Here is a 26,467-nt window from a genome sequence, read left to right as displayed (position 1 = left end):
CAGTTAAGTCTGTTTTTAAGTTGATTAAAAAGTCTGAGCCAGAAACTAACTGACACTTGAACGTCACATTTTTGGAAGGCCGTCAGAAAGAAACAGGATGATATGCAACTCAAAAAATGTAAACAAATTTGAGTTGCGTTGCGATGGCAATCAACAGATTTACAACCTGACTGCTTCCTGTGATTGCAGAATCCCGAGACATTCATTTAAGAGTTAACAAACTGTCACGCTTGCAAAGCAAGAAATTCGGTTCAAGGTACTTACAATAGAGTAGTAGTAGGCTGCGTACGCCATCAGGGATGAAGAGGAGAAACCCACAACTGGAAATAAACCGTCACGAAGCTCGAGAAGGCTTGGTGGACTTAACTTCCTTACAATACACTATCTTTCTCATGCCACACTGAAACGTGCGTGTGCCACTCCCAGCAAACAGTCGACAATTAACACACCAAGTTGTCTGTGCTGTTGTTGCCGATTTTGACTCACTGCCCAAGCAGTCACATCAAATTCCTTTTTTTTTCGTTCCCAGCAGTCTATTTCCCTCCCGGAGAACAATTGTCGACCTGTGTACGTGCGCGTGTGTATGTGTGTGTTTTATGCACCACCCCTCACTTTCATCACTTCACTGTAACCGGTAGTGTTCACTGTACTTCCAAAGAAAGTGGGCTGCACATCCTGACACGGTTGCATGCATGAATGCAGCTGCAGTTGTGCAATACAGCAGGATGCGATTTCCACAGAAAAGACGAGTTAAAAATGCGTTCCGAGTTATCACGAACGACAATCACGCAACAAAGGCGCATCACTTGAAGAAAAGATGCGTTTGCATATTCCTCCAAAATGTCATCATTTCTCACCTCGTTTGTGGCCGTCGCGTGCTTGTGGTGGCCGTGGTGGTTTTTCCTCTTGTGTGGCATCTTGAGAACAAATGTGAGTGATTCGACGTCTCGCACGCGCTGGAAAAAAAAGTGGACAAAGGAGAGTCCCTTGAAGCCGAATAAAAAGTTGCCCCTCCCGCTGGCACCGCTTTTGTCAGACTTTATGGTTTAGGATGTTTTACCGAGAGCAGAAAGTTTTTGTGTTTCTATGTTAACGCGTGTGTGGAAAGAAAGATGGTTGGACTTTTATAAAGCGTAAATTACGTTATTTGACGACATATTGTGTGTAAAGCACATTGTTTCTGCGGGGGAGGGTTAAAATAAAGCATCGCCAATGTTATTGGACACACCCACAAACCCCCCTTCAAAAAAAAAGAACAGCTTTGCGAAACACGTGAAACTGTTCTAAAACATCTTGAGATGATTCAAATAAATGAATTCATAATAATAATTTAAAAATAGCGCTCTAATTTGACGATTGAACAAAATATAACAACAATTTGGTGATTTAAAAAATCAGTTTGTCTTTTTACATTCTTGGTTCAAATTCACTCACGTAATCGGCAAAACCACAACAATGCGTCGCCTATTCAAAACCAAACAACTGTCTTTGGGTGCGTTTAACAGCAGGTACAAACTGAATGGTGTGGTATCTTTTAAAAACCTTCCCAACAAACTATTTACATAACACGCCCCAAACCAGTGGACGAGATGAGTCATCGGTTGCGTCATCATGTTTCCACCGCTGACGCTGAGCAGCAGTCATTCACTGCTGCCCTCTAGTGGAACGATCTAAAAAAATTATAACTGACATAAAAACAATAACAAAAAGATCCATCCATCCATTATAAAAAAAATATACGTTTTCTGGAAAACAACAAGTAAAGTAAAAACGTTCCTTGAAATTTATTCTAATTTGTTTAAAGTGTCACCAAATTATACATTTTTATTTAAAGCCTGTAAAGCTTTTTATTTAAAGCTTATTAAAACTGGTAAAAAACTATAATATCAGTTAAAAAAAATCAAGTCACATTAATTATCGACCAAATCATTTCCAGAAAACAAGTGCCACAGAAAATGGGTGTCATTTTCAGACCCAGCAGCCAAATATTTCACAAAAAGTAATTAAATTTGAACCCCAACTTAAATTTTAGCATTAAACAATGTCAATTATAAGAATAATTTATATGCATATACGGTGTCATAAAAAACATCAACAATTGTTGATAACTATTTGCTTTGTGTCATATCTGTCTCATTTCCTTTTTCTATATGCCATCTTGATGTCATCACATTGACATTTTCGCTCCATCTAGCAATGACAGATGACATTTGTACAACATTGTGCAGCTATGACGACAGAGAACAGAAACTAATTTTGAAATGTTGCCTTTTTTCCCCACCATGTCACATTTCCAGTGCTTAGCAAATTTTATTATACCTTTATCAAAAATGTGAGATGCCTTAAATTATCAGTGTTAGCAAAATGCTTCTATTAAGGCTGTTATTATTAATTGTTTTTAAATCAATTATTCTCTTGATTTTCTTGAATAATCATGCAACCGACACTGCCCCTAAATCCTTGTTTTTAATAATCTACTTTTTTTCAGGATTTTTGAAAAATATATAGTTTAAATAAATGTCTATAACTATTTATTATCTTCTATACATATATTTTTTGGGAGAAATAAAATGTGACTATGCTAAAAGGTTAGTAGATTAGCATTAGCATTTTAGTAATTAGCATTACGGTCAACAAACACTGTCATTTAGTTCAAAAATATATAATGTTATATATACATTACACATGTGATAATGTCCTTAAGGTTGCATAGAGACAGTGCATCAACAATATTAATGTGTAAAAATATGAGCGTAGAGCTGCCTGTCAGCTATCATGAGATTCTTCTTCCTTTTCTTCTTGATGAGCAGACTAGGCACATTTAATACTTGAGTGCCATCTAATGGTCAAAAAAAAAACGAGCCATTATTGTTTGCTTGATTGTTGGAAGTCACAGGTTCTTTTCTCGGAGGATAGAGCCATTGAGGTTTTGAGTAAGTAATTTTTTTGTGCTATTATCCTAAATGAAAGCCTGCTAACTAGTTTAGTGTTTTAAGCGAACGAGTAGGTGGTGTACTGAAACGAGCAACAAAGTCATGCAGTCTGTTAACACAGTCGTTGTATATTTTTCCCCCTCAAGTATTCCTGTGGCATTTCATTGGCATTTTACAATACAGTCATTAAAATACTATTTTGTCGCTATTTTTTATCATTGGAAATGATCCCAAACATGTGACCCTCTTTCTCCCTTGTCACCATTATAACGCTGCGTATGTCTTCATGAAAAGTCTGTGTAGAAAATGGAGGGGCAAACATTTTTTGAGGGGGGTCAACCGATTTGCAAAGTCAACTTACCCGACCTGGTCGATTTTTTTCATTAGGATTGGCAAGACTGGCTGCCAGCTAATCACAAGGCACACAATAAACAATCATTTACATCTCGAGACAATTTACAGTCTACCCAAGACTATAATAAAATGGCACAAGGTGCAGGAAGTATGCCTGAAGTCTTTCCTCGCATTTTCTACATCTCATTGATTTCGTGTGCATTACAGTTGACCGAGTTGACTCTTCCCGAGTCCCCGCAGTTTCATGTGCGTCATCCGTAAGCGGTAAGCTGTCTCAGAACGGGAAAGAATACTTAGTGGATGAAAAGCGGTCACACCTTTGACCTCATCAGATGATTTTGCTCCATGAGTGGTCAAGGGAGAAGCCAGATAAGTGGTTTGAATGCATTATTGTGAAAGGAACGCACACATACTCATCAGGCTGGAAGATGGAGGCCGTAATCGATGATACCGCTGCAAATGCCACCGCCAGTCTTGCTGTGGTTTTCTGAGGGTTTTTCACCATGTGTATTGCCTCCTCTCAAAGCAAACAATTGTTGCTAGGTAAAGGTGGATTATTGCAGCCAAGATGTTTGCCCACGAGCAGATGAGCATAGCTAATGAGTCAGAATGAGTGCTCACACGTCTCATTCACAGTGATTGAGAAGCTCGCTCTGTTGAAACCACGTCTTCGTCCTTTGTCTTGTTTTGTACATGTCAATTACAACAAGAGGCTTTTTTTTTTCAAACCGTGCCCTCGTGAGCCAGATGTTTGCTCTCGCTACACAGCTAGTCTCACATTGACTCCATCCTCCATTGTATGTCCGCAGCATCCTCATTATTAGTAGAGCTTACTTCCTCTTCCATCTGACAGACATCGCCAATTGATGCAAAGATATTGTCAGATAAAGCGAAAATTGACGTCTTGTATTGCAACAATGAGGATGACAGCTGTTCAGAAGTTTTCTTCCATCTTGTTTTTAAATTTCATGCGAAATAAGAACATCATCTATCTACAATGAAAGTAAAACAACTGCATACCTGTCAGTTGACACTAAAGGTGGAAGGATAAAGCAACTAACCAAAATGATCAATAATTAGTTTTAGTTATGTCAAGAGGTTAGAAAATAACAGATTAATTGAAAATTTGTAATGAATTGATCTAATTGTCCAGATGTTTGTCTTTCATCTGGAATTATTCTCGGATTTCTTTACCTTTCATGGTCACTGGAGGTTATAGTGCGAGTTTTTTGACACCACTGTCATTGCTGCAAAAATTAAAATGAATTAAAATCAGTAATATGGATTACTGACCAAACACGTAGTATTAGTATTTTTTTTATAAATGATTTTTTTTCTTTCATTTTTTGATTGCTCTGAAGTGAAATGAAGAAAAATTGGTCATAAATGAAAATCTGCGATAGAATGAAGGCGCGAAAACAGAACTGCGATATAACAGGGAACACTGTAATGTAATTCAAGTACAGGACAGTATTTAATAATGTAAAGCACGGTAAGTTTTATGGAGTACATTTTATACTAAAAATTGATTCCAGTTAGAAGACAGTCACATATAAAAGTAGCATTTACACTTGGGGGAGATGAAAACATTCAGAGTTCATTTAAAATGTAAATTTGACTCTCTTTAGTCTTTTAGAGCAGCATACATGTGTACTCTATAAATTTACTGTGTGATGAATAGCACTTCCTGCTCGGTCTTGGTTAATATCGCACCACGCCTCAGTGAGAATACAACAGAGGACATGGAACTGTCCGTTGTGCTGAACCGTTAATCCACCTCTTTTTCAAAAGCGATAATTTGTCATTTTACACAAAACTTTCGAAAGATTCACACAGATTTGGATTGCAGGTGAACGCATCTTGAAAAAATACTAATTTATTTTCTGTCAGATCGTCAAAGATTTCTATTTTATTACATGGCTTCTTTCTTCTCGGCTCGGGATATTTTTAGGCTCGTCTCCCGTCCGTCCCCCTCCCACTTTCTTCCTCGAGGGACGCGAACTCGCTTACTTCACTGAAGGTAGACGGTGAATTGACGTCATCGCAAGTGTAATTTGACGTGTGAACACATGCTCCTGGTCGTGACCGCACACGCGCACACACACATCATTCGCCAAGTGTTTCCTTGACGGAGCAAGAACGCGCAGGTTTTTTTTCCTCCCTCCATCCATTTGCACCGTAGGAAAGAAGAATTGGACATCACCAAATCATCCGATTTAACAGCTGTTTTTTCCCAGCAACATCCAACCTGCGCCGTGCGATTTCTTTTTCTCACCTGGTTGAATTTTCTCTGAAATGGAATTGAGATGTCGTTCGGCTGTGATGTGTTGTTTTCTCGCCGTCCTCTCGTCCGTGATTCCGCGCTCGCCGGGCTCGCCTTCCGTGGACAGACAATATCTGAACGAATGGGCCGTCGAGATTCCGGGTGGGCTGGATGCGGCGGCCGAGATCGCCCGGGAGCTCGACTACCAACTGGTCCGACAGGTATCCACCACACGCTTCCTGGGAGAGAGAGAAAAAAAAAAAACCCGCAGATTTTCAGTGTTGTTCATTCATTCACTCACAATGGGACATTTTCAAAAGGCGATGTTGAAGAGTAGCCTATTGTTATTCTGCTTTTTATTTCATTACAATGAGTAATACCAGCTTTTACAATTGTCCAACGGTACAAAACATTCAGCTGCTAAATGATAGTGTTGTCCAAAATTTCTTTGCTTATGCAAACACATAAAAACTGCCTGTCGCGGCCAGTGCATGTATGAAACATCTGCTGCAGTGACATCTCAAACCTTTGCATCAGACCAAGTCGTAAGTCACAGGCATTTTCCATCATTCTTTTTTGATATGATTTTAAAATGTGTATTTACAACACTATTTGTAAAGTGACATTCACACAATGTTAGCAACACAAATAGTCATATGAGATCCAAAATGAAACCTGAGCTCAAAGATGAATTTTATGGCTTATCATCTCTACAAGTTCTGTGGTGTCCATTTTGTCCTAGCAAGACATAAAAGTGAATTGCATCGCACCCAGACACATGAGGCATCATAGGAAATGCCAATAAACTACCACTTAGTAGGGTAGCTTGAATGAGTCAAACTATACAGACCAAAAACAAGTGTCCACCACAGTGGACACAAATGAATAGGCTGGGTTCTCAAGCTTTTTGGAGTCAGGGACCCATATTTTGCAAAAATGTTTGTGGAAACACTTAAATAAATAATCAAAGCCAAACATAAACGCCCTTTTTATTCACCGACAGATTCAATTTGATGACAAACATGAGAGGCATCCAATTAGTTTGTGTCCCCTGTGGTGGACATTTGTCTTTGGTCTATATCTTTTGAATCATTGGCACTACCTTGGCGTGTCCTACTGTGCTCATCCTGGCCTTTACAATCATGTCTCATGTTTGGATGCCCGCCTTGCCGAGACAAAATGGACACAACTGTGGAAACAAACGACTCGGCTGGCTCTCTGAAGGACGTTTTCATCTTCTCTGTAGATTGGGGCCCTGAAGGACCATTTCTTGTTCAGACATCGCAAACACCCCCGGAGGATGAGGCGAAGCGCCTCGCACGTCACCAGGCAGCTGTCGGAGGATGATCGGGTGAGTTCAGCTGAACGCGTCTTGTTTATTCTGTCCCACCTTGAACTCAAAAGCCATTTGGTTTGTCTCGGTAGGTGGTGTGGGCCGAGCAGCAGTATGAGAAAAGGCGTAGCAAGCGAGCATCCCTGGGACGGTGCAGGGATTGCCCGGCGGACAAGTTGTTTGATGATCCCATGTGGAACCAGCAATGGTACCTGGTGAGTCTGCGAGAATGCTAGAAATGATACCCTGAAAACACTTGGATGAAAAATTACCCAAATTTGGGTAAAAAAAAAAAAAAAAAAGCTACTGACCCAGCTAGCTACTTGGTTGATCATCTATGCTTTATTAACCTCCAAAAGTTGCTTCAGATAAATGATCTTCACTCTTTAACAGAAAACATGTTTGGTTTATTTATTTAACCCAATTTTTTTGGCCTAAATAAATAACTTATTGGGTTCTTTATTTGACCCAACTTGATGAGTTAAATGAATAACGTCAAAGGTTGGGTCAAATGTATTTAGGGGTGATTCATTTAACCCATGAAAACCACCAATTTTTGGTCAAAATAACTAAGGTTTTGGGCCTTTTTTGCAAAACAAAAACAAATCGGGGGTTGTTTTATGTGTTATTTAATTAACCCAATTTTATGGGTTAGGTAAATAACCCAATTTTAGGTTGGTTAAATAAAAAATTTGGGGGGGGGGGGGGGGGGGGGGCTTATTTAATTAAAGTCAAATGAATGAATCACTAAACACCCATTTTTTTAAGCAAAACAATTTGGGGAAGTTGTTTACTAAAACAAAAAAAAAACTGATTTGGGGGTTGTTTGTGACATTTTTTTTTTTACTCTTTTTTAAGCGGGGGTTGTTTTCTGGGATATTCATTTGAAAAAACTTTTATAGAGTAAACAAATAACCTAAAAAGTTGTATGTGGGAGTTAACCCTTTATTTTATTTAGGCCCCCAAATTTTGGTTAAATAAACAAACCAACTGTTTTGATCAAAACCATTGTTTTCGGCCTTCCTGCAAATAAAAAATAAATAAATAAATAAATAAATATTTGGGCTGTTTTATGGGTAACTTATTTAACTAAATGTATTTATGGAGGTTAAACGCATAAGACAAAAATTGTGATGAAATAAACTTCAAATTTAAGTTGAATAAAAAATGCGTTGGCTGCGGCTCTTTTTTGGCTCAACTGTTTTAAGAGCGAATGTATCTTTGTTCAGATATGTTCCTGGTGTTTAGTGACAGACAGAACAAACAAAAATGCAAAACAATAAAAGATGGCGTTTTGGCCGTAAGCGCTATTTGCTTAATTGGTCCCGCTGTCCCAGTGGGGATGAGTGTGTTGCACGGAATATAATCCAACAGGATGAAGCAAAGCAGAGCACAATGCATTAAATCTCAATTTATCCCGAATGGGATTTTTGGCCCATTCAGGCCGTGTGCTGGAACAAACAACAGGCGAGTTTCACAGCCCTAACATGTTCACTGTATCCTGTCCTTGCCTTGACCCTTTTGGACGGTGAGGCCTTTACTCACGTTAATCCATGATCAACACATAAACGGCATATCGGATGGGATCACATCACGGGAAACCCAGCGCTGAGTTTATTAGCTTGTAAACATTTATGGGAAATGTGTATTACCTCACAGCGATTTGAAAGCGTTCACTCGTCTACCGCTTCTTCTTATCTGCAATGAGTGAATATGAGTCACACAAATGCAGAGATTACGAAAACATGTTCACTTCATTTTTAACATGAGAAAATAACTCCCTTAAAATGATGCTTAACTCATTCAATCCCAAGATGTGTGTTTATGTATATTTAATGAGTGAAGAAATGATATCCCAAGTATTTATTTATGTAATTGTTACAAGTGCTTGGAGGCTTTAAAAAAGGTAAATGAAATAAATACAAAAGTAATTGAATATTTTAGGAAATTAAGCACTATGATAATCAATTACCGTAGATATCTTAGCACTGAGGTAATTGAGCACCTTAACCCTTGTGGTATTATGTTAAAAATAATGGAAATTCCTTAGATTTTTTTCCTTTGATGATATAAAAAAAAAATCAATGGGAAAATTGATTACAGTACTTTGAGTACCAAATTTGAATGATTTTAGTTTCTAATTCATTTTGTACCAACCATTTTTTTAATCCTATTTGAACTAAACACTTGAAAAAAATAAAAATAATATATATACAGGATATATATATATATATATATATATATATATATATATATATATATATATATATATATATATATATATATATGTATATATATATGTATGTGTATATATATATATATATACATATATATATACATATATATATACATATATATATATACATATATATATACATATATATATACATATATATATATATATATATATATATATATATATATATATATATATACACATACATATATATATACACATACATATATATATACATATATATATATATATATATATATATATATATATATATATATATATATATATATATATATATATATATATATATATATATATATATATATATATATATATATATATATATACACATACATAAACATCTGGAATTGAACAAATTGAAATGTAAAAAATATGTCTTTGGGATGGAATGAGTTAACGTTCCATACTTTCATTTAAAGCAGTGTGAGTCATCCACGAAAACACAAGTAAAGCGAAATTGGTTCCAATATCATGTGTGTGCGTTTGTGAGTGAAGAGAAGCACTGATTAAATGAAGAGCCAATGAAGGAGCGACAGGTCAGAGCATGGTGACGCTAGCAGATGTGATGTTTGCTTACATTAGAGGGGGCGGAGCCACGCGTGTGACAGGGGAGGGGGGGGGGGGGGGGTGAGTGAGATGCTTTGCCTGAAAATTGAATCAGGGTGTGACTCATTGCCTGCCTGCATGGCTCCGTGTTCTGTGTGCTGCTGCTTTGACTCAGAAATGTATACATGTTGGTTCATGTTTCAACAAAGCAAGCGTTCGATATTAAAAGCAAATATTTACAGCGGACCCCACTGCACTCTGTCCAAACGAAATACATTGCCGGTGAATAGATGGGGTTTCAAAAAGGGAAGCTATTCAGGAGATGAGGAAAGTGTTAAAAAGGATGATAGAATGAGTCATATGCTGCGGTGGCGTTCTGCAGTGTTGGTTTTATAAAAATATGTTTTCATTTGATTTCCATTAAAAACAGGACAACTGGCAGCACAAAAATCTCTATAATCAGTTTTGTCTATATGTTAGCTACAATGCTAAACATTGCTTTCTAAAGGAAAAGGCGATTTTGTACTAATACTGTTTTTTTTTGTTTTGTTTTGTTGCCTACCTTATTATTTGCTCGATTATGGAATGTAGTCTGCTCAGGGAAGTGAACAGAATAAGAATTTCATTGTGTGATGTTACTATGCCTATGACAATAACATTCTTGAATCTTAAAAAACTTTTTTTTTATTTTTAGTATCAATACAATGGTAATCAATCTGCTTTCAGAGAAGACTAAAGAAATCTGAGAATATTTACTGTTGATGGAAAAATTCTAAGGATTTGAACAATTTTAGGCTTCTAAATAACCGATTAGCAAAAATAATTGATGGATTTGATTATAGATTGGGTCTTGATTAATCATCGCATCACAATTTAGAATGAGGCCTTCAGACTCATTTTATTTCATCATCACTAGATATTTTTTTAATCAGGGATAGACAGATTATCAGCATATGTTTTTTATTATCAGCATATTTTCCCTTTTACTAGAAATGAGTTTCGACTCCAAATATTGTTCCTTTGAATATTAAATATTGCTCCTTGACTACCATAATAAGTATCAGTATTTCCCCTGAAAAATACATCATGGTTTTAGAAGAGATTTTCTAAATAAGACAAATAAAAAGGTTCGGCGTTTGCAAAACACACTTGAGCGTTAACTGAATCAGGCGCTGGACAACACAAAAGCTTCATAGCACCCCAACAAGTGGACTTGACCAAAAAAAAGTGGAATAAATGTCATCAGATGAAGCTGAATAGCTTTAATAAGCTAACCTTTTACAACACATGATAAGATTTAAAGAGCCAATTAGGATGCAGGACACAACCGTTGACTTTTCGTCCCCGTCTCACATGCAGCAAGACACGCGCACGTCCTCGTCCCTGCCTAAGCTGGACCTGCACGTGATCCCGGTGTGGCAGAAGGGCATCACAGGCAAAGGAGTGGTCATCACCGTTCTGGATGACGGACTGGAGTGGAACCACACAGACATCTACTCCAACTACGTAAGATAGCGTTTCCATGGAGACGGCCCCGTCGTCTCATTCTGCTGTTTCCACAGCAACGCTGGTGGTGACACCTTGCAATGCAAAGGCATTTTATGCCTCGATTTAGCGCTAATTTTCTGTAAAAGGCTTCGCTGTTTGAGGAGACATTCTTCTTCTATTCTTCCAGCAGTCTCACCACCGCAATGAATAGAAATTTGGAGTGAAAAGCGACATATGCATTGACCCTCAACAAGATGCCTCCATTTTATAGCCCAAGCCGCTACCATTTACCTCTCTTTTTTTTTTTTTTTTTTTTTTTTTATTAAAGGATGCAGCAGCCAGCTATGACTTCAATGACAATGACGCTGACCCGTTCCCCAGATATGACGCCACCAATGAAAACAAGTATGTTCTAGAGAATTTAAGAAAGATTCTCCAAACACATTCAATTTAGCTATCTATCCCCTGTAAAATATTTTTTTTTCTGTCAAGTACACCCCAGCGCAAAAAAAACCCCCACACAAAATGTTTTTCAAAAATGAAAAACAGAGGCTCTATCATCACTGTCTGATTAATTAAACTTCGGAACTACATTTTGGAGTGATACCTTCAAGGTTTATTTTATTCTGCAACACTAGAAGATAAAACATGGAACACCATATGTTTTTTTTCTGGCACATCTGCCGGAAAATTGTCACTTAATAACAATCTACATCTGTATAAAACTTACAGTAACAAACTGTAATGCAATTTGGTCTTTGTGTTCCAATTGATTTACTCTTAATTTGAAAAGAACACATTCTATTCCTGTCAAAATCCAACTCACCTACCGTCATCCACCCATAGGGGTACTTGTACCCCAATTTGAGAACTTCTGCTCGAGAGTACACTATTTTAAAATAAAAGGCATCAAGTTTGATTGCACCACATCTTGTGGATCTTGTCTTTCAGGCATGGGACCAGGTGTGCCGGTGAGATCGCCATGCAAGCAGACAACAATAAATGTGGTGTTGGGGTGGCCTTCAATTCCAAAGTTGGAGGTAAAAGAGGAGGAAGAGGAACCCAAAGACTAAGCACCTTACTTGTCATTCAGCATCGTTTTTTTTTTTTTTGCTTCTTTCCACTCAGGCATTCGTATGCTGGATGGGATTGTGACAGATGCCATTGAGGCCAGCTCCATTGGCTTCAATCCAGAGCATGTGGACATTTACAGTGCCAGCTGGGGACCCAATGACGATGGCAGGACCGTCGAAGGTCCGGGTCGTCTGGCTCAAAAAGCCTTTGAGTACGGCATACAGAAGGTGAATCATGAGTACTGAGCTGGCAAGATGTCAAAGTTGTGGATCTGTTATCTGGGTATCAAACAGAACACAAGCAGTAATAACAACAGAAGTGGTGTCAAGAGATTCTATTTCATCTTTCCAAGCTCACATGAAGATTTCTGAGAAAAACCCTCAATTTGAGTTTTCAAGCAGGGTGTTCTCAAGTTTAACGTTGGCAAAGAGCTATGCTATGGCTCACTATATTAGCATCTTCGTTGCTATTGTTAGCTGTGGCTGCAGTTGCAGCTGGGTGTTTTGCATTGATGTGGTAGGCTAAACTTGCTTCTATAGTAAGCAAGCTCTTTCTTACAAAGAATATAACTTTACTGTTATCAAAGTTTTCAAAGTCCAATTCAGCATACAATAGACCAAAAACTTTCACATGCATCCTCATTTTCAGGTCTTCCTTCTGCCCTCTCACCTGCAACAGGAGTTTTTCAGGTTATGCCAAAACATGACAGTTAATCAGTGTCCACCTGAGGGTGTGATTTACCTTTGTTTTCCAACTCCCAACAACTCAAACGCAAGAAGCTAAATGCATACAAAAATGATCTGATGTCATACAGAAAGCCTCAAATACATTAACGATAACTGTGACAAATTGATTGCAATCCATCATTTTTTTGACACCCCTGAACAAAATGCTCAGCTGCCTCGATGAACAATTTAAAATTCTCACACAGTGCCAGACTGCGTTGGGTGAACATTTTTTTCTATACCGGATATAATCCAAGCAAATGTCTCACTTATCGCTTCACTGCTCTCCAACACACCTTTTTTCAGGGCCGAGGCGGGAAGGGCTCAATCTTTGTTTGGGCATCAGGTAACGGCGGCCGTCAGGGGGATAACTGCGACTGCGATGGCTACACAGATAGTATCTACACTATCTCAATCAGCAGTGCCTCCCAGCAGGGCTTGTCTCCATGGTACGCTGAAAAGTGCTCTTCCACTCTGGCGACAGCGTACAGCAGCGGAGACTACACCGACCAGAGAATTGTGAGTGGTTCATGCACTGGATCACTGAGGTGGTGGTTAGCACAACATCAACTGAAACACCTTTACCATCGCTAGGGATTCCTTAATTCATTCATGCCAGTCCAATTCAATAAGATTTTTGACTTTGGAAATTTGACGTCTATAATCGTCAATGGCAGTGAATGAGTTTGAAAAAAGAATTTCGTTTCAATTGTTTGTCTGTTTTTCTCCAGACCAGTGCTGATCTACACAATGAGTGCACTCAGACTCACACTGGCACATCAGCCTCTGCCCCACTCGCTGCTGGAATATTTGCCCTGGCACTGGAGCAAAAGTATGTAAGCATGTCAATGTAGACGATTGAAGACTTACGTTCATTGAAACTCCTTATTAAAACTTGCCTCTTTATCTACATTGTTTCCCCCAGTCCAGATTTAACCTGGAGAGACCTGCAGCACATTGTGGTCTGGACATCAGAGTTTGATCCCTTGGCCAATAATCCAGGTTGGAAAAGAAATGGAGCCGGACTGATGGTCAATAGTCGCTTTGGTTTTGGACTTCTTAATGCCAAGGCTTTGGTTGACCTCGCTGACCCTGCAACATGGAAGCATGTACCAGAAAAAAAGCAATGCATCGTGAGGGATGACTCTTTTCAGCCCAGGTAAGCCATCCATCCATCCATCCATCCATCCATCCATCCACCACTAATATATATTGTTATCTATCTATTCTTCACTAATATATATTGTGCTGTTTTTCGGCCAGCTTGAGTTTTGAATTTGAGCGTAGCATGTTCCAATTTACAAATGTGAACAAGGATCATGTAGCAATATGTGAAGCTATGAAATGCGTGACCAATTGCATCTAAACTCAGATGACTTTTGACTTGTGTAATACGAAAATCCGTTAAAAAAAAACAGTTTTCTGGGGTCAACAAAGATATTTTACACCATCTGTTGCTTACTGAAAATAGTCGTGACAGTAACAATGAGGTTTAATCCAGAGAGCATTGTTGGTGCAATGAACATGAATTGGAAAGCTTTTTGTTTTTGTTTTTCAACCATGACATCTGGGGTCATTTCAAATCTAGGTCACGTTAATTACTAATTGACAAACATGATTTGATTACTGGTAAATAATGAAAAACAGCCAAGCATGTCTTTCTGAGACACAGCCTATTCGTTTTTCTTCACTATAGTGAACATTTGTTTTTCATCTCCATTATATTCTTAACACATTTGTTTGACAAGTCCCAGTGTACTCAGTAGAGGACACTTTGGCCTTTCCAGCGATGTCTCATGTGTTTGGTTGGCATGTCATTAACTTTGCAGTCCTGCTAAGACAAAATGGACACAACAGTGGTCACAAATGCATTGGCTTCGTATCAGGAGCAGAGAGGATTTTTTTTAACAAAATCTTCTGCTTGGAATTATTTTTGGATTAGAGACTCAACTCAAGCAGCCTGCAGCCTTGACCTTTGTCCTTAAAAGAAACGGAGTTTTACATCATACTAAAAACAAGGAGCAAGTTTGACTGACCACATCTGATAACTGATCGCTGATGCAATCACAAGATGGAGCAATATGTCTATTTAATAATCAGTACTACTGTATATGCTTGTTTAATTTTTTTAGAGTACAGTATCACCAATAATATTCACATAATATGTGAAAAATTAAGCATTTTTGCATGGTTTTATCCATTTTTGCTATTCTCAAAACTGACAGATGCACAGGTAAAAAAAAAAATCAATAGAAGGCATTGAAGAACTGGGCAGACATAAAATGAAAGTTGAGTCAGATGAAACAAAAACTACTTCGGACAGAAATAATAGATGCAACGGTTTACTGTAACTATATTACCATCGTGTATTTAAATGACTTACAGCAGGCAAGTAAATACTGCAAATAAAGAACGATACAGCAAACATTCCTTGAACTACCATATGGCAGTTTATGAATAGTCAGACTCGAGCAAATAAAAGGCACAATGTTGTCCGTCAAAATCTTATAACGAAATATAATTTGTGGAATAGATCAATGACATCACTGATCGCTCAGCAAATTATGACATTATAACCAAATATCCATTTAATCCAATTTGTTGTGGATTATGGGACTCAATAGCACCAACCACAGGTTGCGCCATTACTTTGCTACGTATTTAATCCGGAGGATTTTGGTCTAATTTTCTGACAATGCTTCATGGTACACCAGTTTGAACATGGAAATCATTTCTTTCATTCTTTCAGTCTTGTGAGGGACCAACGGACAGTCTGTCAATACTGATAACCTGCCCACCTCTGGAATTAACTATTTTTCCAAACACAACTGGCTTTAGGGCTTTTCTTTTCTAATATTTATTTTACATATAATAAGAACAGAAGCGTAACTGCAAATTCAATTTGTATTAGTAATATTCATAATACCTCCAATGTGTCATTCAATGGTTCGGTGTGTACAGTCCCTATTGTGTTATTGTTCTCTAATGTTGTTATTTAAAGACTGCTGCTCCAAAATTAGAACACATCAGGAAAGTACCTAGAGGATATGACACATTCTGTCACCATGGAGTGTTTTTTTTTTTTTTTCTTTTCATTTCCCCTGCTGTTTTAACGCATCCCACAGGGATTTGAAGGCAGCAGGAGAGACTACCATAGAGATTCCAACTACAGCCTGTGCGGGGCAGAAGAACTCCATTGGCTCGTTGGAGCACGTGCAGGTGGAGGCCAGCATAGAATACACCCGGAGAGGCGATTTGCATATCACACTCACTTCGCCAGCGGGTGAGACACGTGCACACGCGTACACACACAGAAATCCATGTGACTGAAATAAATAAGTTCTATGCAACATTTTCTCTCTCCTTCTCTCCAGGTACCACCACTGTACTTCTAGCTGAGCGCGAACGTGACACATCCTCCAATGGTTTTCGAAACTGGGATTTCATGTCTGTCCACACATGGGGTGAAGACCCTTCTGGTATTTGGACCCTCAAGATAACTGACACCGTGAGTTATGACCTTAAGTCGTGACAAACATTTTTGGGTGACATTTCCTGCTTGACCACCACCGACTATACCTAGAAAAAAAAACGAAACTTGTTCTGCACAACACAATGGAAATAGCACCCAAACCAGATCATGCTTCAGATCGTTTCTTTTGAAAATCAGAATCCAGCACTGTTTTATTCTTTGGCATATCTTCCTGAGAACAAGCCTATTCATTTGTGTCCACTGTCCTTTTTTTTTTTTTTGCCTTTATCTTTTGAGCTGCCCTACTCATCCAGCAGAAATTGGTTAAAAATACATACAAAAAATGTCACTTGTGTCCGTCCTAAAAACGTCGGAACCTGCTTAATTGAAAAGATGTGATTTTCAAGTAGTTTAAGATGCGTCCCACAGCTTTTTAAAAAATCGCAATGGGTAGGCTATAGGAAACGTAGCAATGTCATGAAATGGCATCCCAGCGGTTCATCTACAGATTCTCGTGGCATTTGGCGACTTTTCCATACACAATAAACCAGTGCTGGGCCGACTGTCAACCAGGTGGGGTGCGTTCTACAAAGATAATATGCGGAAATATATTGATTATATGTTATATATACGTGTGTTACTATATATTACACTGATTATGATGTATTGTAGGCGTTTGGTGATAATTTTCTCTTCTCTGGCACGTTTGTATTATTATTTTTTATTATTAATAATAATAATATAAAATACCAATGGAACAAAAAAACAAATCCCAGGACCTGTAACCTAATATATGGAAGTGGGATTTTTCCAGACTTATAAACAAGTCATATATACCACAAGTTTCACAACAGTTGACATAAAGGAATAGGCTGAGTGCCACAAGGCAATTCCTCCTGAACGTAATCCTACTTTCTTATAACAGTCGGGCCGCATGGAGAATGAGGGCCGAATACTGAGCTGGAAGCTGATTCTCCACGGAACATCTGAGAAGCCGGAGCACATGAAGAAGCCTCGAGTGTACATTCCCTACAACGCTGTGCAGAATGACCGTCGTGGTGTGGAACATATGGATGACATGATGGAGGTAAGCACGAGCACATTAATGTTTAATCAGCCAGTTGGTACTTTTCTTCTTTCACCATTTAAGGGCCTAATTGACATGTTATTCCATTTTCTTTTTCTGTTGAATACAGGAGCCCACTCAGGCCCATCCGCCTATGAAAACTAAAACACAAGCCTTAGCTCTTTCTGATGCAGAAAAGCAATCCCAAAAGCCAGCAACCGCCCCCTACTCCCCCACCCAGGCCTTGTTGCGTCTCCTGCAGACAGCCTTTAACAGGCAAAGCCCCGCCGTCCAGCGGCCTCAAACAGCCTGGGGGAGGCAGCAACCTGGACGGATGGCCTCCATTCTGGCAACAAGAACGCCCCCGCAGAAGCTGTACCAAGCTCTGGACATGATCAACAAGTATGGTGGCCTGGGGCAAAGTGTCTTCAGTGACTATAGTGATGGCTTCTATAGCAGCAAGCCATACAGGCACAGAGATGACCGCTTGCTGCAGGCCCTTTTTCAGATGATAGATGAGGACCAGAAATGAGAGAAAGAGAGAGAGAGAGAGAAGGAGAGAGATGGCGTTGGGTGGGAAGATGAGGAGCACAGACAAAGATGAAGAAAAATGGAAATATATGTTGTCCCCCCCAAATGCTGCTTATCTAATCTCCTTAATTTCATTCATTAGTTCATTATTTTTGTCAGTGATTCATTCATGATAATCCAATCTACAAAATACAGCAGACATCAACTTGTCACTACTGTCTCCTCGAGAATGTTATGGTTACTATATGCATTATATTTTCTCGTTTTAATTGTTTTCAGCATTTTAAGTGTGTTTTTGTTATACTTTATAGGTGACCTGGAGTACTGTGGAAAAAGTCATAGGCCACCACTAGCTTTGTCAACTTAAAAACCATAGCACTTGTTTTAAGAGTAACAAAAATCAGTAGAGCAGACGCAGAGTTAAAAAAAACACATATTCATTACAGAAATCGATTAAGTCATCAATGCAAACCGTAGATGCTAAACCACTCCCTAAAAATCAGAATGCAACCAGAGTCTGTCTGATTTTCTTTCCAATAATATGTTATATGTGTCCAAACTAGTCTAAATAACATTGTGTTTGTGGAATAAGAATTAAACACCATTTTTTGTATATGTCAGGGGGCGGCATTTTTGCCATTGGCAGGCGCCTGAAGATGACCTCACAGTTGCTCAGGTAATGACCAATCAGGGCTCACCTGTTTTCTGAGCTGAACCGTGATCGGTCATTACCTGAGCCATGATAATTTGACAGAAAGTATCAAAATGACCGCCCCCTGAGATAGATAGAAACAGGTGGATTCATAAATCACAAGTGCAATATTAATCAGAATGCAGTATTTAGACTAGTGGCAAGACATATATCATATACTGTAATTAAAAGAACATTTTGGGGCTGATTTTGTTCTCAATTTCCTTTAAGGGGCAAATTATAATTAAAATAACAGCATTACTTTAAACCAATACAGTTTATTAAAAGTAGTGATGGACAAATGGAGCTTCATGAGGCAGTTGTGATATTTTTTAACTACTCGAGATGGCACTCTTGGTGCAAGGAGAAAAGAGGAATTTAAATACATTTCTACTGCACTAAAATTTATTAATATCCTCCTGAGACCAAGCCTTTTTGTCCACTGTAGTGGACATTTGTTTCGGTATATACTGCATCTTTGGACTCATTCGAGCTACCCTACTAAGTCCCAGTGTGCTCAGAAAATGATATCCTGGTCTTCTAAATGATGTCTGTGTTAACTTTGCTGTCTTTTTGAAACAAAATGTCCACACAAATGGACACAAACGAATAGGCTGGTTCTCAAAATATATAGTGAAACACGAATTGTTCCATCTGGATAATAAAAGACCTGGTCTCCCGTCTCCCTGCATGATCGGAAAAACTTTGAGTATCAACGTGATTAAATTAAGTGGGGGGAAAATTGACCCTTATTTTGCATTTTTATTTATTTTTTAAAAATACAATGCTGCATTAAATGGAATATTTTTCTAAGGATCCTCATATTTTATGGAAATAATATATCAAACCCTTGAACGGTTTATTCTTTCTCTTGATTACTGAAACATCAGCATGGATACAACAGAAATACTATTGAATGGTTTTCAAACTTTGTCTATCCGCGAAATGTTATGTTGTATGTTTATTTATCAAATATAAGCAGTTCTGAAATGTTCCTGTATTAATGAAGTGAAAGCTCTACTATGGTACTACGAGGCCTATCAAGGTGGAGATGTCAGCTGTGGGATAGAGACTCTGCATGACAACCTGCAAGCACATTTGTCTACATTACATTCATATTATATGATTCTCATTATTATTATTATGATTATTGTTACAGCACAGTACAGTCATCTCCACTCAGTGACTAAAAATAGCAGCTTTCACAAGTTTGTTTGTCCTGGGTGAGCATTTATGCAGAGTCCCTAAACTACAGTGTGAAATTGCCAGCCACGCTTATCTGCCAATCAGGTGAAAGGACAAGGATGATGTTTGGGGAAAATGCTGCACTGTAAATGATCTCTAGCATAGCCTAAAGTTTTGCTCTTTGTGTTTGTTTTTGGCTGTTGCTTCCGTTCGGAATTGTTTGTACAAATAAATATTATGTTGCAATTTCTGTAATGGATGTACAATAAGAGATTTATCGTAAAATACACTGCAAAGCGACCTCTTGAGTATGTGGATTTTCTTACGACATTTCATTTCTGCACCAATGACAAATTATGTAAAAAATATACAGTATATAGTTGTTTTTGTTTCCGTATCTATTTTTATGTATTTGCTGTTGCATTTAGCTTTTTATTTTGTGTAGCTATTTGTTTGTCATTTTTGTTTAAGTTGTGTAACAGCAAAAAATAGCTTGTTTTTTAATCAGTTTTTTATTTTTATTTATTTTTTTTTATTTTCTGTTTTTCATTCTCGGTTGTGTTTTGTTGTTGTTGTTGTGTTTTAATCACCACCAGCTTTGGTATTCACTCCAAAATTACAGTAACCTACCAAAAAATATCTACTTGAACTAATTTAGGAATGAGCTAGTCTAGGGCTACTACGGCGCATGTTTTATGTTTCCCTTATCCAACACACCAGATTCAACTGCGCATCAGCAAATGCAGCAAAAACGGGATCGTGATCCTTTGACTCAGTTGGAAAACGGAAACATACAAAACATGCAAGGAATTGAACATCTCTGATCTTGTGGTCATACAAAAAAAACAACTCCGTTTTCATGCAATTTTCAGTCATTTTCTGTATATTCAATTTTCAACTGAAATATCCCATAGATTGGAGCTGCTCTACATGTTTTTATAGCCCAGATTCCACATACATCTGGTTTCTTTTGGTTTCACCGCAGAAATGGAAACTGTGTGAGTCTTGAGGAAATGGGGGAGGAGAACATTTGGGAGAGAAAAAAAGCGAGGAGACGAATGAGAGAAGAGGGAGTAAGAGTTTCAAGGAAAATAACCAGAAAGCCGCTAGTTTTAAATAACTTTGGAGAAACAGAGAGTTAATAGAAATAGATTTTGGCAAAGCGTTTGTGTGTTTATCCATCAGCGGGTCACAGCATGGCGCTGTTCCCATTCTGCAAGACAGCCACAGGTCAGTACAACCTGAGCCTCCATCACTGCTCCGCTCCACCTCCATTGCTTATGTCAGATCTGCTTGACCTACGCGGATACAAATGCAAGGCAAGCACCAACAGCGCGGAATTTACAGAAAACGTGTCAGGCAATCCAATGAGATGTTTTTGACGTTTGATTAATTCAAGACCATTTGCGCATTAAATCCCTTGACTGCTCCAAGACACGTCTGCATTTACTTAACTGTGCTTTGTCGTTTTGTTCTTAGGCATTTTGCAACGATGAAATCACACTCAGATTCCAAACCAACCGACTAAACCCTAAACTGTTTTATAAGCTCATACAAAAAGTATATGATGTGCATTATGCACGGATAAACTGACGCCTAGAAGCAATGCGTGCTGTAATGGAGGGTTATATCATCTGATGCTGCATGCCACATTTCCATGGGGAAGCATATCTTGAGCAGTACATTCTTTTCATTCCACTCATGACCAGACTGAACAAACCAGCAACTATGGTTGTTTTCATTGCTCTTTTGTTGTCCATCCGCAGGTTCTTGAGTAAAATGTGTGCATTTGTGTGTTTATCCTCCGAACAGGAGCCGTCAGAGTGTCCAGGATACAGCTGCTCTTGTACTGTGTTCTTCTATCCCTAATCATATGTAAGTGTGCAAGGAAGTTTGCTCTGCTCTAATGCGGTATAAGATTACTAAATGCACTAATTTGTACTCTTCATAATCCCACAAGGGGAAATTCAATGTGGGCCGCACCGTGGTTTTTACCAAATCTAGGTTTCAATCTCAGCTGTCAGATTGTATTGCACGCCACACAGAGATTAGATCACACACATGCATGCATGCAAGAAAATAGCCAGAAGCAAGATATATATATATATATATATATATATATATATATATATATATATATATATGACAATAAAAATTTGGAATGTGTTTTTGGTTCCAAGTGGATGCTAAATTAAGATGCTCATTGGAGTGTAGCACATATAGTGGATACGCATTAAGGTGTGTTGCAAATTTGCAACAAAAGGCAACAATTAAAAAAAAATGACAACTAAAAAAAGCATATCTTCCCATCACAGGCGTGGAGATTGTTTTATTGATGTAACAAATCTATTTTAGGAGTTACAACACTTAGAACTGCTATATTTCTAGAAAATACTACTATGAACTATAAAAAAAAACAACTTTACACAAAAAACACAAACTTACTTATCTTAACTTTCACTCAGTTTGACTTATTTTAGAGATTGAGCATCACTTCAAAGAGTCATTGTAACCAAATGTGCTACAGTAAATGCACACAACCTTGCACTCCAAAAATGGTGGTGTAGCACAAGTCGAGCTAAGCAGTACAAAAAAGGAAGCAGTGTCCCACCTGACCGGAAAGCCAGGGGTTCTAATACTTGCTAAAGGTTCCTTGATATGTCTTGGTAATGTATTAACTGGCAGAAGAGGAATAGAGATGCTTTTTATGTATTTATTTATTTTTAAAGCAGAAGGGGTTTAATGCAAATACGCGACAATAGGCGTCCTGGGCCTAAGCGCATGTGTGCTTTATTTCTTCAGACTTCCTTCATGGGCGTAAGGCTGGTGGCAATGTGAAGTCCCCGCATCCTTATTTTCGCTCAATAGATCTGACCGAAGGAGGAGAAAGGACAGAAATGGACAAGGGCAAGGCAACAGCATTACAAACCCCTGCGGAGACTCCTTGGGGTGCCCCTTTAGTTTGGGGTGACAACCGCAATTCAGTCAGGCGAAGGACTGAATTTGCACAGCAAGAAATCCGAATAGGTTTGCTTACGCTAGTGGTGGGAACATATGCCCATCACGTGAGACGTTTCATCTCCTCAGCAGAAATCTATTTCCTCCCCAGTCAGACGGTCACCTACTATATCCTCATCGACAATCCTCGCACGTTGGACCCTCCCATCAAGTTGGGGCCCGGACGAGAGATAAAGGTGCTCACCGTTACCGAGTTCCCGGGCTGGGACAAGTTGGTCTATCGTCGAATGCCCCTTTTGGCCGACGCCATCAAAAACCAAATCGGCAGGGAGGTTGAGTACATTTTCTGTGCTGACATCGACCAGGAGTTTATGGCTCCTGTGGAAGAAGAAATACTTGGTGACCTGGTTGCCACCTTGCACCCCGAACACTACGGCAAGCCCCGCAAGGCGCTTCCTTATGAAATGGACCAAGACTCCTCAGCTTACGTGAAACAGGACGAAGGTGACTACTACTACACCTCTGAGCTCTACGGTGGGCTGGTTCGCGACGTGTACCGAATGGCCCTCGGTTGTTCTTTGCTCATTCTGAAGGACCAGGCCAATGGCATCGTGGCCAGCGGTGGCGAAGAGAGCTACTTGAACCGCTACTTGATAACTCGCCGGCCAACCTGCGTGCTTTCACCAGAGTACAACTGGTGGGATTCGGGCCTGGCTGTGGACGTGCCTGAGAAGAGGCTTGTCTCGCTAGGAAGGCAATGTGAGGCATTTGATGCCGAGAAGAGAGAGAAGAACCGATGTTGACTTGATGTCTCATTGGTTTTAGTGCTGTACTGTATTCGCTTTTGAGGGCTGCTTGGAAATACTGGAGGAAGTCTGACTCGCAGATTATGAGATCAAAACCTGTGATACCCACCTCAAGCATAAACTGTAAACATGGCGAGATAAGATAGTGTTGGTTTTGCTTGTTGTCAGTTATGACAAACTATTATTTTTCAATCATTTTGAAATACTTGATGTTTTATTGCAATTCTGGTATGAGCAATAAAAACAGACGCATATTATATACAAACTGACTCTTTTTTCAAGTGGAGCTACCGTTGCTGTGTGACATGAGGTGAAGTCAATATACATCATTTAGTCGGACTGCAACTAATCATGAATTCAACAATAAATTAATCCGATGATTAATTGGTGAATTTGTCAATCAAGTGATGAATGGGATGTTCAAAAAATGATTGAATTTCTATCCATTTATTCAAAGACAGGATTTCTTTTTAATAGACAATGCAGAAAATGCACTAAAAAAATGTTTATGATTCTGTGACTTTTTGGTCTGGAACATGTCATGGCAAAAATGTTGATCATTGTTTTCCAAAATAAAACCATCTGTTTGTACATGTTTCATTGTGGTTCAAAACATTGATGATCAGTTTACTTCATGAATACAAAAGGCTGTAATTCTGAGAAATTGACCAATTTTGGGGCTCTAAATTGATTATCAAAACTAATTTTTAGTTTATTTGATTATCAATTAAATCTCGTCTAATTGTCACACTTCAGCCTCTTCAACACGTAACACAAGTTACAATGAGGAACCCATATTTTTAAGCTGATATCCCACTGAGAGGTCAACACTGCAGAGTGTCCTTGAAGGTTACGAATCTTGCTCTCCCCTTGAGTTTGTTCAAGGTCACCAGAGGTCACCACAAGGTCACCCGTGCTTTTATAGGCTAGTCAAAGTGCTTAGCAACAGGGGCAACTGTCTTGCTCAAGGACACTTCAACACAATTTCAAGGGGCAGGAAATCAAACTCACAACCTCTCGATTTGGATACCACTACGCTGCCCTAACTCATTCTTGTGATTTGTAAATAAAAACACACTACAGTTGATTGAGATTTAGAAACCCATTTGTAGAGGATGCAATGTGTCTCGCTGCTTATTATGCTCACCATGCCAAGAGGGGGAAAAAAAAAAAAGAAATGTCCCTTTAAAAGCAGAATTGATCCCTCTATTAATGTCAGCCTTGCAGATACGCTTCTTGTGGCTTTGTGTCCAGCAGCGATAAGAGTCAACAGTGTCAGTGCACACTTTCCCCCTCAATGGAGAATCATTAACTGGAAGCACTGCTCTTTCAAGGTCTTTAAATATCAAGTGGGAGGTGGAGGAGGGGGGATACTGTAGATACACGGCGATGCTGATCCTCCAGGCTACACATGTTTATCAGCTGCTACGTTTTGACCGCAGCAAAAATAATGACGGTGAGGCTGGGGAGGATTTTTTTTCAATAAAATATTTGCCCCCTCTTGAAAGTGAATAAGAAAGATAAATGGCTATCAATGACAAGGAATAAATCTGCGACTCCGGCTCAAATCTCTCCGGTCTGGTTCCATGTGTGTTAGAGTCATAATGGGAGGGTTTAAATACAGCAGATGGTTCCTTCTCACTGCCAAGAGAATGTGTCCTCGGGGCCAGATCGCCACGTGGAGTCAAGTTGGAGGTGAACTTCAGATCGCTCCAAGAACCGTTTTTTTGTCTTTTAGACTACCTGATCCATGTTGAGTGTACCCCATACAGTTTTCCCTCGTTTGTCGTGCGCGCTACGTTTCCAAAAAATACCTGCAATAAGTGAAATTCACAAAGTAGAGGTGGATTTTTTTCAAATACTGTACATATTATTTACTTAATTCATAATACTGTATATATGTATTTGATTTACAGTATTTTTTTACTTAAATGCTTTGTTTTTTACCATGTTTTTTTTATTTTTATACTGTATGTTTTTATGGTATACTTTGAAGGTTTATTAGATGTTTTTTTAGTCTAAATATTTTGCTCATTTAGAGTATGGTTTTGTTTATTATGTTTTTGTTTAGCAAAATTTGTATTGATGTATTTGACTTGTAGTATTTTTTCATTAGTTTTTTTCCCTTATTTTTTTCATTTATGTTTTAAAGCAGTATTATCGCTCCCCAGACAGTTTATGATTTTCTCAGACAGGCTTCAACATTTTCTCAGATTTCTCTCAATAAATTACAATCTCAAAATTCAAGGCCGCCAAAGGTGAACCGCGATATACAGTAGCGGGGTAACTCTGTATTGCAAAGTAGTTTAAAGAATTATTCCTTTAATCGGTGTCATGTGGTTTTCTTGAGGTAAAGGATCCCATTGGCAGCAGCTTATGACACAACTCATAAAGTATGGCAATTTGACACAAATGTCATGACTAGAAATAAACAGGCTTAATTCGTTTGAGATGAGATCAAAAATCGAACTGAACGGGCAAGCGGGAAATGCATTTTTACAAGAGCTTAACAGAGGGAAAAAATTAACACATCTGCCTCACAGTTCTGAGGTTCTGTGTTTGAACTTCATCTCATACCTTTATGTGTGGACTTCGCACGTTTTCTCTGCTTGTGTGGGCTTTCCTTGCAAACTCCAAATCGAAGAGCGTTGTCGTTGTCACAAAAGCTTTGTGATTCTGCAAGAAAGAAGTGAGAAAAAAAAACAATCAAAAGCCTATCAGCTAATGATAAATGATGACTCCGTTGATCAGAAAGTAACAACCACCAGTGATCATTAGAGAAGAT

General features: G+C 38.6%; 3 protein-coding genes and 1 long non-coding RNA gene across 10 annotated transcripts in view; 2 read left to right on the top strand and 2 right to left on the bottom strand.

The window, feature by feature from the left end:
• The window catches only part of cast (calpastatin), a 34,078-nt gene extending 33,146 nt beyond the window's left edge, over positions 1-932 (bottom strand). For 3 of the 6 annotated variants that reach the window (XM_088423918.1, XM_088423923.1, XM_088423928.1), the window contains exon 1: positions 858-932. In XM_088423918.1, coding sequence (XP_088280044.1) covers positions 858-917 — 60 coding nt within the window. In that variant the 5' untranslated portion in view covers positions 918-932. Of the gene's footprint in view, positions 1-264; positions 483-857 lie in introns of those variants that run through there. The other 3 variants (XM_088423919.1, XM_088423924.1, XM_088423929.1) reach the window with 3 other exon arrangements.
• A 3,913-nt stretch (positions 933-4,845) lies between these two features.
• Positions 4,846-26,467, bottom strand: part of LOC148419158 (uncharacterized) — a 23,971-nt gene continuing 2,349 nt past the window's right edge. The window contains exons 2-8 of one of the 2 annotated variants that reach the window (XR_015866640.1): positions 26,260-26,358; positions 23,121-23,254; positions 13,270-14,065; positions 12,252-12,526; positions 8,536-8,581; positions 5,563-5,789; positions 4,846-5,448 (exon numbers count right to left, since the gene is read on the bottom strand). This is a non-coding gene — a long non-coding RNA (uncharacterized LOC148419158). Of the gene's footprint in view, positions 5,790-8,535; positions 8,582-12,251; positions 12,527-13,269; positions 14,066-23,120; positions 23,255-26,259; positions 26,359-26,467 lie in introns of both variants that reach the window. The other variant, XR_015866639.1, reaches the window with a different exon arrangement.
• On the top strand, positions 5,327-20,218 carry pcsk1 (proprotein convertase subtilisin/kexin type 1). The gene is made up of 14 exons (XM_088423932.1): positions 5,327-5,771; positions 6,797-6,901; positions 6,976-7,098; positions 11,046-11,192; positions 11,503-11,579; positions 12,126-12,214; positions 12,303-12,475; positions 13,280-13,492; positions 13,705-13,805; positions 13,899-14,132; positions 16,099-16,256; positions 16,348-16,481; positions 17,371-17,532; positions 17,642-20,218. The coding sequence occupies exons 1-14, from the start codon at positions 5,583-5,585 to the stop codon at positions 18,041-18,043; spliced, it is 2,307 nt and encodes a 768-aa protein (XP_088280058.1). The 5' UTR covers positions 5,327-5,582; the 3' UTR covers positions 18,044-20,218.
• LOC148419159 (globoside alpha-1,3-N-acetylgalactosaminyltransferase 1-like) lies at positions 20,995-24,162 on the top strand. Its single transcript, XM_088423934.1, has 3 exons — positions 20,995-21,148; positions 21,731-21,793; positions 22,721-24,162. The coding sequence occupies exons 1-3, from the start codon at positions 21,115-21,117 to the stop codon at positions 23,677-23,679; spliced, it is 1,056 nt and encodes a 351-aa protein (XP_088280060.1). The 5' UTR covers positions 20,995-21,114; the 3' UTR covers positions 23,680-24,162.

The sequence above is a fragment of the Hippichthys cyanospilos genome, chromosome 9, assembly GCF_059441005.1.
Source record: "Hippichthys cyanospilos isolate Australia breed blue-spotted pipefish chromosome 9, RoL_Hcya_1.0, whole genome shotgun sequence".
In the NCBI taxonomy this organism is placed as follows: domain Eukaryota; kingdom Metazoa; phylum Chordata; class Actinopteri; order Syngnathiformes; family Syngnathidae; genus Hippichthys; species Hippichthys cyanospilos.
The sequence above is the reverse complement of the archived record's forward strand: the minus strand, read 5'-3'. Positions and strand labels throughout refer to the sequence as shown.

Coding starts and splice junctions, on each gene's coding strand:
- pcsk1 (XM_088423932.1), top strand. CDS start 5,583: ATGGAATTGAGATGTCGTTCGGCTGTGATGTGTTGTTTTCTCGCCGTC. Junction 13,806..13,898: donor GCCCTGGCACTGGAGCAAAA/GTATGTAAGCAT, acceptor TGTTTCCCCCAG/TCCAGATTTAACCTGGAGAG. Junction 16,257..16,347: donor CACACTCACTTCGCCAGCGG/GTGAGACACGTG, acceptor CCTTCTCTCCAG/GTACCACCACTGTACTTCTA.
- LOC148419159 (XM_088423934.1), top strand. CDS start 21,115: ATGGCGCTGTTCCCATTCTGCAAGACAGCCACAG. Junction 21,149..21,730: donor ATTCTGCAAGACAGCCACAG/GTCAGTACAACC, acceptor TCCTCCGAACAG/GAGCCGTCAGAGTGTCCAGG. Junction 21,794..22,720: donor TCTTCTATCCCTAATCATAT/GTAAGTGTGCAA, acceptor TTATTTCTTCAG/ACTTCCTTCATGGGCGTAAG.